This window comes from the organism of the source record quoted next, unplaced genomic scaffold (genome assembly GCF_019419815.1).
Source record: "Pyrus x bretschneideri cultivar Hongxiangsu unplaced genomic scaffold, Pyrus_bretschneideri_v1 Contig32, whole genome shotgun sequence".
NCBI lineage: Eukaryota > Viridiplantae > Streptophyta > Magnoliopsida > Rosales > Rosaceae > Pyrus > Pyrus x bretschneideri.
This window is the reverse complement of record NW_025999635.1, coordinates 1,549,317-1,567,044: the sequence shown is the minus strand read 5'-3', so window position 1 is coordinate 1,567,044 and position 17,728 is coordinate 1,549,317. Positions and strand designations below refer to the sequence as shown.

At 37.9% G+C, this 17,728-nt stretch overlaps 3 protein-coding genes across 4 annotated transcripts; 2 read left to right on the top strand and 1 right to left on the bottom strand.

Moving 5' to 3' along the window:
- The first annotated feature begins 67 nt into the window (after positions 1-67).
- Positions 68-2,188, top strand: LOC103930012 (photosynthetic NDH subunit of lumenal location 1, chloroplastic). Its single transcript, XM_018643193.2, has 8 exons — positions 68-228; positions 322-412; positions 1,108-1,191; positions 1,281-1,354; positions 1,439-1,561; positions 1,655-1,726; positions 1,820-1,916; positions 1,994-2,188. Exons 1-8 carry the CDS (start codon positions 169-171, stop codon positions 2,095-2,097), a joined length of 705 nt encoding a protein of 234 aa, XP_018498709.2. The 5' UTR covers positions 68-168; the 3' UTR covers positions 2,098-2,188.
- A 122-nt stretch (positions 2,189-2,310) lies between these two features.
- On the bottom strand, positions 2,311-9,937 carry LOC103930011 (ABC transporter B family member 20). 2 transcript variants are annotated; one of them, XM_009339292.3, is made up of 11 exons: positions 9,539-9,937; positions 8,316-8,370; positions 8,042-8,217; positions 7,686-7,886; positions 7,199-7,458; positions 6,785-7,095; positions 6,443-6,663; positions 5,990-6,330; positions 5,040-5,821; positions 4,707-4,948; positions 2,311-3,992 (listed from the first exon to the last, which is right to left on the bottom strand). In XM_009339292.3, exons 1-11 carry the CDS (start codon positions 9,935-9,937, stop codon positions 2,763-2,765), a joined length of 4,218 nt encoding a protein of 1,405 aa, XP_009337567.2. In that variant the 3' UTR covers positions 2,311-2,762. The 2 variants fall into 2 exon arrangements, with proteins under 2 accessions (XP_009337567.2, XP_048446756.1); XM_048590799.1 differs by having other exon boundaries at positions 8,042-8,193; positions 9,539-9,917.
- A 5,006-nt stretch (positions 9,938-14,943) lies between these two features.
- Positions 14,944-17,201, top strand: LOC103930010 (psbP-like protein 1, chloroplastic). The gene is made up of 7 exons (XM_009339291.3): positions 14,944-15,100; positions 15,219-15,318; positions 15,733-15,813; positions 16,000-16,082; positions 16,183-16,377; positions 16,681-16,777; positions 16,880-17,201. Exons 1-7 carry the CDS (start codon positions 15,038-15,040, stop codon positions 16,987-16,989), a joined length of 729 nt encoding a protein of 242 aa, XP_009337566.1. The 5' UTR covers positions 14,944-15,037; the 3' UTR covers positions 16,990-17,201.
- The last annotated feature ends 527 nt before the right edge of the window (positions 17,202-17,728 follow it).

The following is a 17,728-nucleotide window of genomic DNA, read 5'->3' as shown; positions in this document are numbered from 1 at the left end:
AAATCTCTTATTCCTTTTTCATTCACGTGCCTCTCACGTGTAATAGCTCCCTGGCCCACTCATCCCCAAACAGGAGGCCAAACTCCATGCTTTGAGTCTCCACCATCCACTCTTTACTTTTAATATCAGTACCTAAAGCCACTTCTGAGTTCTGATAAATATTCAAGCATGGCAATTTCATCATCCCTCTCATTGAGCTGCTGGGTTTCTACTGCCATACCTGACAAGGTAAAAATCTCGATGGTACGAGGATATTTTATTGAATCGAAAATGAAAAAAAAAATTGTTACTAACTCATACATGTATTTGATTCTGCTCTAGTTTTACTGCAATGAGTTGCCACGAGCTACCTCGGCTCATTTTTCATGCAAATCCATCACTTGCTTAGGAGAGTCAGCCTCCATTGAAGAAAGTAAGATTACCCATCTCAGTTTTTTCTTCAAACTCTCAATACTCAATTATTAATATAACAACAACAAAACATTATCCACTAAGTGTGGCCGGTTGTATAAATTTTAGAATATCAATACGCTCAAGTCAGTACTCAGTTATTAATGCATGTATAAATTTCTGTTAATGTTTGCATGTTTTGATAGGCGCACATATTGATTTCTTTCACTACTTGTGGTTCACAAAAATGCTTCTTTGGATGATTTCAGCCTCTATATTTTGGTTCAAATTTATGAGTATGTTTGCTCTCTGCATTTTCCTAAATTTTTCTCCTACACTGAGCTTTTTCAGATTTGACCTTTTTCTTTTCTGTCTCTGTATTGAACTAGACATAACAAAATCATGCACAAGCCGATAACACAACGTGAACACGCACGAAAGTTTTTGGGATAAGGCTTAACCGGTTATGTTGATAACTGGTGGACTGGAATCCTAATGACCCATTAGAAAACAAGTTGTGTTTGTGTTAATCCGTGAATGTTTTCGGGTTAATACCTATTATATTTTCTTCCATCAGAATTAATGATTGGGTTAGGCATGATTTATATATATTTTTGTTATATTTGAGGGTTACGAACCCTGAACCTAGCTTACTCTTACTCAGATCACTACTGAACTAAACCTGAACAAAATCTTATGCTTTCATAAAAAATTTAGGCCATTGCAAGAGAAGGCCTCTACTTTTAGGATTTGGGGCACTAACCACAAGTCTACTTCATGCAAATTCCCTCCTTGCTCAAGGTATCATATAAACTTGTATGAACTCATATTCCTTGAGTTTTAAATTGTTTTTTTCTCTCTTTCCACAACTAATTTTCTTCAATCTGAAGAAATACCGGAAAAGTTTCAAGCTTTCGTCGACAAAGTAGATGGGTATTCATACTACTACCCCAACGATTGGAGGGTAAGAACCCTAAATTTTCTCATACAGAAAAGAAAAGAAAATGTTTTTCAGTTGAAATGATTTCTGTATTCATCCATATCTCAGGACTTTGAGTTTAGAGCACATGACTCTGCATTCAAGGACAGATACATGCAGCTGCATAATGTTAGAGTGAGATTTATACCCACAAATAAAACTGACATCCATGATTTGGGTCCAATGGAACAGGTAAAGCGAGAAAATCCGTCATATCACCAGTCTTGCAAAACCCTGTATCTATCTCTTTATCGCTGGTCTCTTACAATTTTTCGTTCTGAGCAGGTTGTTACCGATCTGGTGAGGCATAAACTTGCTGCACCAAACCAGTATGCAACTATATTTGGCGTCGAGGAGGTTTTAATCTGTACATATATGCTCTTTATATACAAGAACTCTTGCATTATCCAACTCTTAAACACTTGATGGTTGGGTATGTATTGAATGCAGAAGAACATCGATGGGAAAAATTATTACACCATTGAGTTTGGACTTGAATCTCCAAACTTCGCTACCACTTCATTCGCAACCATAGCTATTGGAAACGGTAAGTATCCACCGTCTCAACTATGTTGTTTAATTGTCAATCTAGATCACATTCCCATCCTGATGTCTTATCCACAGGGAGATACTACACCCTGATTGTCGGAGCAAACGAAAGACGGTGGAAAAGATACCGCAACCAGCTTAAAGTGGTGGCAGACTCTTTCAGAATGCTTGACATCTGAAATCCAATGTCATGGAGCAATGCAATCTCCAATGACAGTGTAAGAAGTATATATTGCTAAATTTTTTATGTCCATTTGCAATCAACGAGTACCGACGAACACCTAAAGTGAGGGAGTGCAGAAGAAGAAAACGAGTGTCTGACGCACTATCCTTTCCGTTAACGTGAATTTTTCAGCACATATCTTCAAATTGTGGAAACAAGCAGGGAAAAATGAATAGCAACAACAAATTATCTATATATTCACAAAAGTTACAACAAAGAGTGAGTGTCAAGTAAATTAACTAAATCTAGGGGAAACCACCTCCCCTTCCCCTTTTTCTTCAGTAGAGACCTTGATTTGATACCAATCAATATACCATTGGAGACTTAGGCCAGAATGTACAGCAAATCCTCAAATAACCAACCAAACAGCAACGAAAAATCGTATTCCTAGAAGCCTAGATTTGAACAATATGACTACGAATCCGCCTCTGCATTCCGTGCCTCATTCCGCTATAAACACTCCGATTATCATTCTCAGACCCTGTCCACTCTGGAATGCCACCAACGGATATTCTACGATGACGCCATTATTGGTTGCATATACTCCAGCAATCCAGAACGAGAGAATGAGAACTGTACAGGTGAACCAAACGTGAATTCTCAACAATCAATGGCCTCAACCTAAACGAGGCGGCGCTGACGCAAACTCTTGCCAAAGTGTGGTTGCATCAAACGGACATAGAGGCCATTCTTTGATATTAGATTATCATGGGACCCTTCTTCCACAATTCTCCCTCCGTTGAGAACTACAATGTTATCGACATGCCTCATCATTGCAGCTCTATGGGCTATCAGAATGGTTGTTTTGTTCCCCATGATTAATGTATCAAGAGCCTCCTGAACCACTCGACTAGATTCGGATTCAATGGACGAGCTTGCTTCATCCAATAGTAAGATGGGGGCATTCTTTAGCACGACGCGTGCTATTGCAATTCTCTGTTTCTGTCCCGGGGTCAAGTCAACACCCCTCATCCCCACATGCGTATCATAACCATGCGGCAAGCTGCTGATGAAATGGTGAGCATTTGCTATTCTGGCTGCCTCTTTCATCTCAGCCTCACTAGCATTGTGCCTTGCATATATAATATTTTCCCGAATGGTTGTCGAGAATATAATGGGTTCCTGCTGAACAAGACCGAGGTGGTTCCTCAACCATCTCAAATTATAAACTTTCAGATCTCGACTATCCAGTAAGACTTGACCAGCAACTGGATCATAAAATCTCTCAATCAAAGAAATTATAGTGCTCTTTCCTGACCCTGAAACTCCCACCACAGCTACAGTTTGCCCCCCATTTACTTTGAGACTGAAATTGCTCAGTACCAACAGTTCTGGGCGAGTTGGATAACAGAAGTCAACATTTTTCAACTCAAGGCTTCCATAAACATTAGGTGGTTTCATCGCTGAGTTTTCATCTGGCTCAATCTTCGGCACTCGATCTATGATTTCAAAAACTGAAATGAGAGATTTTCGGCGCTTCAGGATGTAAGGAGCCAACCCAAAAGGCTCTACAAGTGCAAATGTAGCAAAAGAGAAAACCATATACTCCTTGAGAGCAGTAGGTAGATCCATATGCTTCTTTTTCACAGAGCGTGCAGTGTACCAGAGGAGAAGGGCATTGCAGGCGAAAAGAAGGAACTGCGAAAAGCCAAATGCAAAGCCAATGGCCATTCCATGAAAGAAACTCTGCTTGAATATTTTCTTTAGCTGCAACCTGTAGAGCTCCATTACCTTATTACCAGCACAGAATGCTACAACAGTGTAAATGTTTCTAACTGCATCCTCGAGAACCAAAGATGCCTTCCTGTGCATCTCCTGAATTCCCCTTGAAAAACCAGCAAGCCATAATTTCTGCAACATTCAAATTGAATGATATAAGATTTTTCTGGGTAAAAAACCCAACAGTGGTTCTTCATTAAATAAAAAAAAACAAAGACGAGTACCATAGATCAAAGATAGTAGATAACTTGGACAAATGAAAGAATATACAGGAACCGAAATAGCAGGACATAAGCTCGAGGACCCAATCAGACAACACCATCAAACAAGCACAAACTATATCTATATATACCTAGATTTGTACCTATACTTCAGCATACAAGGTCATTTGTTAAAAGAGAAGCCAACATATCACCACTTAGTATTAGTTTTTAGGAGATGCCCTGAAGATGATTAAAATTTAGTTTCAAATCCACCATATGTAGATGGTACAATATCCGTAATCAAACCTTATTACAGGATTTCACCTTGAATCAGTTCCCTTGCCTGAGGCAGTAATGGTAGCACTGAAAATTCATAACTGGAATTTGCAAAAGAAAAGTTTGAATTGTTTTCCCTATATCAAGTTGTGGACACGAACACATTGGTACTGCCAGTTTTGACTTTCACGTTTGGAGAACCAAAGGGCAAACTTGTTCTACCAGAGAGCAAAACTCTATTATTATGAGAAACAGACAACTATACTTCTAACTCTGAATGTCATCCCCAAATTAATCAGAAAATTGGATCACAACTATGGTTCTAGTAGAAACATTTCAGCATTATAGAGCAAGACATGATGAAAACCTGTGCGGTGGCAGAAATAGTGAGAACTGGTAGGGTTGCCAAAGCCACAAGTGCTAATCGCCATTGTAGCAGCACCCCAATAAGAAGAGCAACAACAACAGCAGCACTATCCTGTATAAATATTGACAGCCGATTGCTGAAAGCAGCTCGTACAAATGTGGCATCATTGGCCAAGCGCATGGATAAGGTATCAGCACTGTTTTCCTCTTCATCAAACCATCCTGCTTCATTTCGTAGCATTGCTGTCACAACATTGCAAAATGTAAGATAACATGCCAGCACATTACAATTCAACATCAAGAAAACTAGAATAATATTAAAAGAGTCAAGCACCTGAAAACATCATTCTACGAACTCGTTCAGTCATTTTCTCACCCATTATACCAAAGTAGAAATGCTGCAAGAAATTGGCAACGACTGTCACTATACCCATACAAGCAATGATCAAGCACCATTTGTCTACTTCCTGTCTCAAGTGACGACCTTCATCAACTCTGTAGTATGCTGTTACTATCAGTGCGATTACATAAGCAAGAAGCGGATTGAAAGAACCAAAGATAGCAGCACCAATGCTTCCTAACACAGCATACAGCCATTCAGCAAAACTAAGTTGTGCAAGCCTCCAAAATGATGGTGCCTTCTTATAATTTCTACATTTTGCTTGATTCGCTTTCATGGGAAAGTCATCTGAATGACTATGGGGGCGGCTAAAGGTTTGTGAATGGGACCGCTCATTTTTCGGATCAGATGTCAGAAGGGGTGAAACGGGGGATTCAGGGTCTGAACCATTTGACGTTTGGTGATTAGCAGATTGGACATCAATCTTGGGTAACTCTGGTAGTCTCATTTCAAAACTATCCTGCCTTTTTATTGATGGTTCCTTATCTTCTGAATCCAAGACCTGACCATTTTCCAACACTTCTGCTGGTGGGCTATTAGCTTTTGGTGACTCCTGTGAGTTAAAAGTGTTATCACCCATCCGGAACATGCCAGTAGTTCTCTGAAGGGAGGGTGATTTCATCATTTTCGGAGATGATGGTTCTTGGAAGCTATTACTTGCCGAAGAATCCTTTTCAATTTGGAAAGTTGCAGTTTCCTTGTAGCTCACTGGCATCCTGCATGAACAGAACCATAAAGTGAAACTTGTCAAGGAGAAAAATGAAATTCTATTTCAAAATAGAGACTATTCTGTAGCTGCATACACCCCTGTACGGATACTTCCATGATAACCATGGACAATCCTAAACTAAGTCAAAGAAAGAACAGCTGCTCTTGTACCATACCTCCTAGGAAGTTTTGCAGCTTCTTCATTTTTGAGAAGCTCCGCATAGAGGCCATCCAGGTTTAATAACTCATCATGGGTACCCATTTCAACTAGTTGGCCTTCCTCCATCACAGCTATGTAATCAGCATTCCTTATAAGACTAAGCCGCCGAGCTATAATTATAGTTGAACGGCCCAACATAAGGACATCTAGAGCTTCTTGAACGGCTTTTTCAGCTTCAAAATCAAGTCCACCAGTGACCTCATCAAGCAAAAGAATTGAGGGGTTCAGAAGTACTGCTCTGGCAATTGAAAGTTTTATTTTTTGCTCTTCCGTCAATGCTAAGCCTGCTCTTCCCACCTGAGATACATAGAAGGAAAAGAAGGATCTTCAAAAACCGAACAGCAGAAAAATCCATTAACAACATAAGAAATAGATATTTCCACGTCTAATTTTTCCTTCCATGATTCACCTGTGTATCATATCCTCCCTCAAGTGAGGTAATAAATGTATGCGCATGTGCTATTTTAGCAGCTTCTTGAATTTGGTCCATTGTAGCATCCCGCCCATAAGCAATATTGTCTCTTATACTTAAACTCAGCAAAGCAGGCTCCTGTGTGACTAGCCCTATCTGACTTCTTAGCCACTCCAGTCTCAGGTTTTTTATATTTTCTCCATCCAAAAGAACTTCTCCTGCACCACAAAATGGAAAAACCATTAGAATCTGCAAGCAGAAATTCTTGCTACAGATTTCAGTACAACCTTAAATGAGAAAGCTAACACAAAGCATGAAAGCAAAATCTGACTCCCATACCTAAAGTTGGATCATAAAACCGCTCCATGAGGGGGATAATACTGCTCTTTCCTGAACCATTTCTGCCAACGAGTGCTACAGCTTTCTTAGCAGGTACAGTGAGGTAAAAACCACTCAATATGGGGATCTCAGGACGAGATAGATAACTGAAATATACATTTCGAAACTCAATATTTCCTTGTACAGTCACTAGGGCACTTCCCTCGTGATTAACAGTAGAGGATGATCGACTTATCATCTCAAAAAGTCTATAAGCAGCAATTCGACCTTGGTCAAATGAGTAGAAGTTTGTTGCCGCTTGATTCAGCCCACTGTACAGGTTTGAATTAATACACAAGTAAAAGGAATAAATGGCATGCATGATCTCCAAAAAAAAATTATTAGAAAAATAGAAAAGAAAAAGAAGATGCTTACAGGCCACTTAATATTACAGCAAAAAGGGCTGTTATAATTTCACCACCATGAGCTTCACGACTAGTAACCAGGAACCTTCCAACCCACAGTTGCAGGGCACAAGAACAAATGGCAAGGCCATAAGTGAATCCAAGTCCAAGTCCTTGCACAAGACTTATCAATATGCCATATCTTAGAGTTGCTTGCAGTGATGTAGCATACGAATACTTGGCCAATGTTTCATTTGTAAATGCATATAACGTCCTAATGTGAGATACTGCCTGCATAAGTTGAGAAGTAAGGACATTTAAACAAAAAATGGCATAAACCACTTCAATAAAATGACAACTGCCAGAAATCAAGACTCAGCGGGACCAAGAAGATAAAGAAACAGCTTCTGTCAATATGTCATAAATATATGATATTATGACATGGAACAGAAAGAATTCTCTTTAATCCCATGGGGTTTAAGGCAAGATTTTATCTTTAGCATAAAATGATAACAAACCTGTTCAGCAATGCTAGCTGCTTCAGCATATGCATCTTGAATATTCTCAGCAAGCCTATGAAGAAATATATTTGATATTCCTCCAGCAGCCACAATAAAAGGACCAGTGGCTAATGTTATAGCCGCAATCTGCCAACAGTTGATGAATCCAATAATGAGACCACTGAAAAATGTAGCCATGTTATGAATATAATTTCCAACCTGCATTTTCAGAGAAAAATGAAAAGATTAGACAAGACACATGCACCAAGGGATCAAATTAGGAAGGCCACTTTTATTTGTCACAGGAAAAGAAGTTGTATGTGTGTGTTTGAAGGGTGGATGCGAATGAGGAAATATATTAGCTTTAGACATACTTTTTCACTAAGAGCAGACTGAATGAGCAACACATCACTCAATACTTGGCTCACAATGTCCCCGTTGTTCCCATAGGTATCAAAAAAACTCATATCCTGGTTAAGTAATACTTGAACATATTTTGACCTGATGACAGCAGTCTGGCGTTCTCCTGTCAGAATCCAGCATGAGACCTCTATTACACATAAAACAAGTTAGTACCAATGTATGCAAAGGATCGTCTACCGGAAGCACAGAAATGTGATAAAGACTAGTTCTGCTAATGAACTTTACCAATCCAACCAGCAGCAAAAACACCAGCGGCAATATAAACGATGGACAAAGAAAGCTGCAGGCAGACAAATAAATCAGTCATGGAATAAATTCTCATACGTTCAACTTCTATTTCAGTTATAGATACTGATTAAAAAGACAGTGTAATGCGAAAACAAAAATGTGTCAGAAAAACCAAAAAAAAAAAAAAGGCCTTTGATTCTATAGACACAAGGAGAAAAAACAGAAAAACAAAAGCCTCAACCAATTCTTAATGCAAAAGAGAGAATTTTATTTCAAATATATACTTTTCGCAAGGGGCTTGTAACTCAATTAACATTCACCTCTGCACCCAAGGTCCCAATTTCAAATCCCCCTTTCCCACATCTCTTGTATAAAATATACATTTAAATAATGCAAAAACATCAGAAACAAACAAGTACATACTTTTTCTCAGCATCAATCTATTCTTAATAATGCAGTTTATTAACTCTCTAGCGCATCAACGTCTGTCAGTAGTAAAACAAGTAATGGATAAACCTATGCCCCTCAGATGTGATCTCACATCCTTTGAGATGACTTCAGCTGAACTACTAAATAACCATGTTTCTTATCATATTAACAGGATTGAAATCTAAGCAGAACTTTCATTGTCTACAATCATGATTTATACACAAACTTGTTTCAATTACTTAGGAGCTAGTTAAAGAAGAATTTAACCGATAGATTGTAGACTGTAAGTTCCATGAGGAAAAATAAGCAGAAAACGGAAATTCTCGGTGACAACATTTTGGTAAGCCGGTGATTGTAGTAAGGGAAACTTGTTAAAGCACAATCGATTAAACTCCCTACCAAGTAGCGATTCACTATGACATTGTGATCCCTAATGCTCAAACTAAATAGAACAATAAAACAAATTACTAAAGAATTCAAATTTTCTCCACGTATGGCAACCCGAACACCATCCAGCCACTATAAAACTGAAACAATTAGTTTCATATACTAATCCTACACTTGAAGCAGGCCATGTCCAGCTTAAGCTAACCAAAAAACAAAACTTTACCTACAAAATTGAATTGAATGCTATTTGAACCCGAAAAAATAATTTTGAATACTCTATCTCACACTTAAACATAAATTTCAGCTTACTCCTGTCAGAAATATAACCCAAGTTAAATTCTTTTACTTCATCAACTAAACCAAAAACAAAAAATATGGGGTTTTGAGAAACCGAGATAACTCACATCCATAAACTTCTGGAACTGCTCCTCGTTCATTTGCGGCGGCTCGCCCTTGTGGTCACGCTTGACCCAGAGTACATGAATAATCTTACCGAAGTAGTGCAAGTACACCACCAGAGCCGTCCCGTGAGCCGCCGCGGCGAGCGACCCAACAGTCATCAGAACCCAATCGAGCCGGTCAGCGCAGGTGAACAGCCTCGAGAAGGGCACGGCAGCTGGCGGCGGCTCCATCTCCTCTTGCTCCTCCATCTCCTCCTCCAGCTCCATCGGCTGAGCCGACGCGTCAATACTCTGCTCCATATACGGCGAAGGCGACTCTGGCGGCTCCGACACCTCTGAGACCGGCGTCAAGGGCTGTATGTGGGGCGGGGACCACCCGAACAGCCCCCGATTTATCATCATCTTGGCGGAGCCGGCGAAATTACGGCTCCCTCGCTCCTCCTACCCTCTCTCCTCACTCCCCAAAACCCTAAACCTAATTTCACCTATTTTTTCTCTCGCTCTAAATTTAGCACAGATCCACCAAATTTAGAGGAAAAATCTCGACGCTTTTGGCTTCTCTGCAATTTTCGATTGCTTTCGCGATTCTGCTTCTTCTTTTCGGAAAAGCAGAAAGGGAAAGAGATGGAGGAAGAGGACGAAGGAGGAAGGGGACGATTCCTCAAGGATCGTCGATGGGTTGGCGACTCGGTCAAACAAGGCGGAGAAAGACAAACAAGGAAGAAGGTATTGACTCCCAAACCCGCCAAAAAAAAAAAACCCAAAATTAAATTAAAATTCAAAAATAATAGGGATAATGCGGCAAATGAAAGCATAAATCTTTCGATTTTGTATTTCTGTAATTTGGAGGGGGTAACGGTCAAACGCCGGCGATAATGGCATGCGCACCTGGATGGGGCTCTTTTGGGGGTAGTTTGGTAATTTCGAAGCGGAATGATGGTGTTGGTAAATGTGTGAACAGCTGTGTGTGGGTGGTGGAAGTTACGCAGGAGTCCTTCGGGTTGCGATGCGGGAGGGTGACACGTGTCTACGTCGGTTATATGTTTGGTTTTTCGTTAATATTTAATTGGAATTGAAATATATTAAAACTTTTTTGGGTTTTTTTTGAAGTTTATGGATGTCATAACGTCTTTGTTTAATAACGCATAATGTAAAATCATTTTTCACATGTTATAAGAACATATAACGTTACAATAATAGTGAATCCGTTATAATTTATTGAGCGCGTGAGGAGTGGACTGAAATGAAGAGAAAAAAAAAAAAACAACATGATTGAGAAAAATTGGAAATGGATGAGCTTGCTTTTTTTGTGACAGTCCATTCCATCTGTTTTTTCTCAATTGTTTTTGCATGTGCTTCCATAGGTGGTACCATTTGTTAATTAATTGTTGCAATGATCATTGCCAAGCTGTTATTCTCCTTTTTTTCATTTGAGTTTAGTTTCTATTATTTCTTTGTTTTGTGTCCTCGTGCAAAGAAAAGAAACGGTTTGGGGGGAATATCTCATTGACAACTTAAAAGGGTTACATTGTTTTAGCAACTTTCTTTCATAATTTTCCAGATTTTCTAGTCTCTCTCCCTTCCTCCTTCCTCTTCTCGATCATCCTCACACCCCATTGCCTCATCTCGCCCCTTCCTCAATTCATGGTTCTTCTCCTCCCGTCACCCTTATGCGCTTGATTGTTATTTTTTGAACTCAACAGTTATCGGCAAAGATATAATTTGAGTATTAAAGTGATTTTCACTAACATTAACAGTTGTAAAAAAATTCTGTCGCCGACCCTATTTGGCTTTGGGGTCGGCGACAATCTTCTTGAAAATCATTATTGGTCTCTTCTCTCTCCCTTTTCGTTTACTTTGTTTGATGTAAAATTGTGGCAGTGAAACGTTGTAGTCGTTGTAATCGTAGTCTTTTGGCCCACTCAGACAATAAACACAAGGTTTGGATCTGGTTATCATCCTCGATATAGGGTTGAAGCTGGAAGCCATGGAAGATGTTCGATTGTGTCGAGATTGGGTATAGCCAGAACAAAACTATGGGTTTAGGCAGTGCGGTGATATGGCTCTCAGATGTTTGAAGGATGTGGAGTGGCAACATGATTTTATTCTTTTATTTTGTTTCTATCTAATAATTTCCATGAATTGTCTTCAAGTTTGGTTTTGATTTCTCTCTTTAAGAGAGTTGCTAGTTTGATTGTTCTCTATACGAGAGTTGCTTGATTTTATTTTTTGTTTTGGCATGCCATCTCTTTTGGATCTATGTGTGAAGGGTGGAGCTTTTTTATTTGCTAGATCTCCTTCGCTAGGTGTTCTGCAATCGTGGCGGTGATTATGTGATGCAGTCAACCCATGGGCATTGTACTCCTTGTCTCAATATATGGTTTGAGATTTTGTTTTGACATGATCTACGTGTAACACGAGGTTTAACTGTTTTATTGATATGTGTAATCTTTTGATCCTCGATGAGCTTGGACGAGTGCTTGAAGTCTACTCATTACTTTAAGATTAGTGATATTTTATTGTAATATTTTTAGCTCTAGTTTGCAAGGACTCTTTGGGGGTCGAGTTATTCACGATATGTATTTGTTATTTTTTTAGGGAGTTGTTATTAGCACTCAAAAAATCTCATTTGGCACTCCAAACTTTATATAATTAGAAAGAAAAATCCACTCATGAGGAGTGTAGAATGAGATTTTTGAAGTGCTAATAACCGTTCTCTTTTTTTAATGAATGAAATATAGTACTTTTCTTGAATAAAGAAAAAAAATTGTCAAAACTACCGTAATTAAGTATATTTAGGGTGGCTCAGTGCTTGGGGATGAATTTTAGGCCTGTATTCCACACGACACGTCTTAAGTGTATTCTTAACGCTAATGAATCGAAAAAAGTTGAAACGTCTCTGTTAGTTTTTATTGTCCCCCGTAAACTAGTCCTCTTTTTTAAAGAAGAAAACAAAAAATGTATTTATTTGTTATGATTTCGGGTAGCTAATCAAACTATCCTTGGATTGTAACTCTTGTTGTGCAGCACTCGATTAAATTAATTTAAGTTGCTTGTGTCACCTTAATTTAGGTTAATCAAATCAAACTACCTTTTCAAGTAAGCATTTTATTACCATTCGTTTACTTTTCGTTGGTATAATTTAGAATTCAATTATGTCTGCTTAGTGTGTATGGAGCGCAATCATGATAAAAGAAAAGAAATAGTTTTTGTGCATACTGAATCATACGAAAACATTATATAAAGACTTTTTGCTGTAATTGTCACTTAATGGAGTTTGATTAAAATTAAGCAATCTAACTTCACATCACATCAATCTATCCTAATCTACAAAAATACAAGCAAACAACAGCCATGACAACGACAACTTTGTACAAAATTTTTAATCCACCTAATTTCTTTTGAGAAGGTAGGCGCGAATTAGGCTTCGCTTGAAGATATTTTTAAAATGAATAAGAGTATTTTTATAGAAAATGTTTCGAACTTAATTCGTTGTAAAATGTAAGTGAATACTAAAAAAAATACACTTGAAGTGCTTCTTACAAGAAGCACAAGCACATAATTGATGCTTTTCGCAAGAAGCATTTTAAGTGCTCTTGAAACCCAAAATTATTTTCTTTAAAACCGTTTTTAATCATTTTAAAAACACACTCAAATGAGTCCTTACAAATATGTAGTATTAATATTTTATTTACTATAATGCTATATTTACACTCAGTAGTTATTTTAGGCTAAGTCTCGTAATTGATCAGATATAATAATTTGGTTACGTAATCGTCATGCCAAGTGACATTTAATATTATTAATATTAACTTTAAATCATCCTTCTCGCAAGTTTATATAATGTTATTGACTAATCAAGAAACCATATTTAAACTTGATAAGAAGTCGAATATTATTGGAATCTACTGCGATCGTGTGACAATGAAAAGGGAAACTTTTTGTTGAAGATAAAGGGAAAAAGATGGACATGATGTACATGGCCAAGAACTTCCATTAAAGAAGAGAGCAATGATACTTGTTCCAAGCTCCCACAGGAAACCACGTGGTTCACTTATCACGACCCACACTACATAACATAAGGCTCCGTTTGTTAAGTGAGATTGTGTTAGTAAAAATGAGATTAGCTCAGACTCGTTTGTTACGTGATATTAAGTGAGGAGACGATAGTTTTGAGATAGGTGTGAGAGGTAAATTAACAAAAATAAGATTAGGTTGAACTCGACTTGTCTTACTTTTCACAAGCATTTGTATTTTACAAATTATCACACACCCAACTTATTAAGTTAGAGAAATTGAAATTCGTATTTCACTTCAACTAAGATAATGACAAATCATATCACCTTTTTAGTTGGAACTTTAGGCGGTTCTCAAAAAAAGATAGCGAAAAAAATTATTCCTAGAGTTGAGACTAAAAAGAATGTATAAACCCAACGTCTTTGATCCTAACAAGCTTGGACAGGACTATATCTCAAAAGAATTACATTTTAAAAAATTTAAAATTAAATGTTTGAATTTATTAAAAAGAGATAAAAATAACTATGGGGATATTTTGTGATTAGTTGATATTCAAAATATACAATTCAAGTAGGCAAGTCAAAAAACGATGGTTGAATCAAAATAATTCCTTTAAAAGTTCTATTTCTTTCAGGGGGTAATATGAATGTTCTATTATGTTTGATCAAAACATTAGCTATGACCACCGTTAACATGACATTTTTCACAAGAAAAAGAAGAAGGTAATATTTAGACTTAATTGGGGGTTTTTCAAGTCAAATTCTAAGGTACAGTTGTTGTATGCGACAACACATCCACAAGTTAGTGCAACTCCTTGTGTGTTGGAAGGAATTTTGAACCATTTCACTGTTTTAATTTTTTCAACTCATTTTCCTATCCTCCATCTCCACTTGAGTTAAACATGAGCCATTTATTATATACTGATTGAAACCTCAATTGTTTATTTTTTATGTTATCTGTAGCAAAAGATAACTGTTAGTTTGAGCGTTATGTGATCATGCTGGTGCAACTATCCAATAATAAGTTATGTTGCTAAAGGCAAGAGCAGCATAGTCAGACCAAGTGAAGTTAATTGCCCTACTTAACTTTTCCCTCTCAAACAAATAAGTAAAACTTGAGTAGGTCAGTCTCGCAACGTACTTGATTAGACTCCTCACAAAAAAACTGAGCTCATTATATTTGAGTATCGTTCAACTTCATATAGGTATAATCACCAATGAACACAAAATTTTATTGGTGAGAGTCTTAACTAGTGCATATGATTAAACTGTCATACTTAAGTTTTTCGACCAATAAGGATTTTCTTCCTCTTTTTGACGTGGCAAGAAAATGCCTAACCAATGCAAGGTGTGTCCTATAACAAGTATAACGGATAAGTCGTCCAAAAAATCGAAGGAAATAGATAAGGTGATCGCCACAAGACTCCACACACGCACGAGTCCCTTTTTCTTCCTGCTTCACTCACATTCAACAAAACCACCAACAATGGCGACCCTGCAGAACTCACCCTCCCTCCACAGGACCCCTGTCCTTAACTCCTTCACCAAGGTACACACACTCTCTCTCTCCCCCTTTTTCTGCTGTAACTCTCTGAAATTCAATGCCTTGTTTGAATTTACTTCCTTTTTTTTTTCACCTGGGTAACTGTTGGGTTTGTGGCAATCAGCTACACAGGCAAAGCACATTCCATTGCTGTAGAAAAAGTAATTCTTTTTCCGTAAGAGCAGAGCAGGCTTCAGCAACTTCTACATGCTCTCCTTCTCAAGGTCCTTTCTTGCTTTCCACTTTTATTTGTGGAATTCAATCCGCATTGTTACGTTTTACTGCCCTTTCGTAAATTTGTAACCAGCCATCAATTTTCGGTCTTTTTCATAAAAATAAAAAAACCCAATTGAGGTCATAGTAGAAACTAGAAAAGAGAGATTTTTAGCACTTTATACATGAATCCCACGTCGAAAAATTGCCAAACTAAATTACAATAATAATAAATGGTTTCATCCCTAATGAAACGGAGACCTTTCGTGACAAAACTTCCGGCATGTTGTGTTAGTAGGTGGTAAGATGCTAGTCACTGACAATGACAATCTGTGATTAGTAATGTTGCTTAGTAGTGGGACGTTGTACCGCTCCATCATGTTTCCTTTTCATTTTCCATCTAATTTGGTGTTTATCTTTGGCAGATAGATCCGGGAGACGCCAAGTGTTAGCTGCAGGAACAGTTGCTTCTTGGGTTCTTCTAACCAACCAACATTCTGTATCATGTAAGGAATTATAACAATGTCGATTGTTCAGTGCTTTTCCTTTTAAGTTTAGCTTTGTAGTACTACGCTTTCTAAATGTTGTTGAATTCTAGACAGTTTTTAAGTGGCAACAATGCCAATTATGTTAAGTGAGTTGCTGATTAATTTTGACTGATATCCTAAAAGAACACCTTTGATATGGCTCAGTTGCTGCAGAAAATAAAAAGGGATTTATTCCTGTCACCGACAAGAAAGATGGATACGAATTTGTCTACCCTTTTGGATGGCAGGTGAGAGTTTTCTGCGTTTCATCAGTGTCGGGACTGTGTGCATGACCCTTTGTTGTTGTGGCCAATTTTTTGATGGTTCTTTCGTCTGGGGAGTGCACAGGAAGTAACCATCGAAGGTCAAGACAAGGTATTCAAGGATGTCATTGAGCCATTGGAGACTGCGAGTGTGACACTGTTCCCAACGGTCAAGCAAGATATCAAAGAATTCGGGCCACCGCAGCAGGTGGCTGAAACTTTGATCAAGAAGGTTCTGGCTCCTCCTACCCAGAAAACAAAGCTGATTGAGGCAGTAGAGGTTTGTTCCATGTGATTTTTTGGTGTGTCTAGCATTTAGGTACTCGGTTCAACTTCTCCGTGCTTTCAGTAGTTTACTGATAATACATATGTTAAACTACGACAAAACTGCAAATCAATGATTCAACGTTCTACCTAAGCATTCAGTATGATCGTAAGGCATTCTTTGTGATAAAGCTGCTGAAGTTCATCCATCGTTGTTGCATAAAACAGCAATGCAGATGCACTAGCTACCTTATATGGAATTGAATCTGCTGTGATATGTGCTTTATGTTGATTTGTTGCTTTTGTATCTATGGTGCAGCACGACATCGATGGGAAAACATATTACACATTTGAGTTCCTTGCTAAGGCTCCAAACTACACTCGCCATGCTCTCAGTACAGTAGCTATCGGCAATGGTAAGGAAACGAAACCTGTGTAATGCTTCTTAGTTTACTTCATAGCTCGATAGCAGGTATCAGTATTTTGTCTTTCTGGTTATGACTTGCCTTGCAATGCAGGCAACTTCTACACGTTGACGACGGGGGCTAACGAGAGGAGGTGGGAAAAGATGAAAGACAAGTTACACACCATCGTCGATTCCTTCAAGCTTTTCAAAGTCTTCGATTAACAATTTGATTGAGGAACGGCTCACGTTGGGTTGCAGTTTGCAAACTATATACTGATATGAGGCCAAAATCAAATTTTCCTTTAATTTTGTACTTTGAGAGTGTAGGAGAGTGGAAAGATCATTTTTTCTTCTGAAGAAATATATTCATTCAGATATGAAATATCTGTTAATGTACCAACCAGCAATTCGTCTAGTGCTACCATTCTTTCCAATGTTGAAAGCGTTCCAAATTTGAGTCACTCCTGCTATTGATCAAGAAAGAAATCCGCTTATGTAGGAAAAAAATTGGGTTGATTTACATGCAACAAAATTAAAATGAGGAAGCGACTTTTAATAAGGAAAAGTGATTGGAGAATTGGAAATTCAAAGGTTAATCGATTATTTGTTGATGCAATATCCCAAAAGTAAATGTTGTGGACTTTTCGTGTTGTCTAGCTTAACACAACTTTGGTTTGACATGTTAATTTTGAGTCCTTAATATATGAATTCAAAGAGAACTACGAGATCTACAAGACTTGTTATATAACAAGCTCACTCAAAATTTGGCCCAAGACTTGTTATTAACAAGCCCGGTCAGAATTTGGCCGAATTCTAACGTTTAATTTAAATAAACAGGATTTTATTATTTTTGCAATTTTGATATTTGTTTACTTCCTTTCTTATTTGGATTCCTACGATTAAGTTACATTATAAATAAGTCATTTTGGTCGTAAGTTAGTAATATTTTTTACTATTATTG

Excerpts from the sequence above, each read along its gene's own strand:
- LOC103930012 (XM_018643193.2), top strand. The coding sequence starts at position 169 with ATGGCAATTTCATCATCCCTCTCATTGAGCTGCTGGGTTTCTACTGCC. Across the intron at positions 1,192-1,280 it reads AAATTCCCTCCTTGCTCAAG|AAATACCGGAAAAGTTTCAA; the intron begins GTATCATATAAA and ends TTCAATCTGAAG. Across the intron at positions 1,917-1,993 it reads AACCATAGCTATTGGAAACG|GGAGATACTACACCCTGATT; the intron begins GTAAGTATCCAC and ends TCTTATCCACAG.
- LOC103930010 (XM_009339291.3), top strand. The coding sequence starts at position 15,038 with ATGGCGACCCTGCAGAACTCACCCTCCCTCCACAGGACCCCTGTCCTT. Across the intron at positions 16,378-16,680 it reads AGCTGATTGAGGCAGTAGAG|CACGACATCGATGGGAAAAC; the intron begins GTTTGTTCCATG and ends TCTATGGTGCAG. Across the intron at positions 16,778-16,879 it reads TACAGTAGCTATCGGCAATG|GCAACTTCTACACGTTGACG; the intron begins GTAAGGAAACGA and ends CTTGCAATGCAG.
- LOC103930011 (XM_009339292.3), bottom strand. The coding sequence starts at position 9,937 with ATGATGATAAATCGGGGGCTGTTCGGGTGGTCCCCGCCCCACATACAG. Across the intron at positions 7,887-8,041 it reads AGTCTGCTCTTAGTGAAAAA|GTTGGAAATTATATTCATAA; the intron begins GTATGTCTAAAG and ends CTGAAAATGCAG. Across the intron at positions 4,949-5,039 it reads TCGTAGAATGATGTTTTCAG|CAATGCTACGAAATGAAGCA; the intron begins GTGCTTGACTCT and ends ATGTTGTGACAG.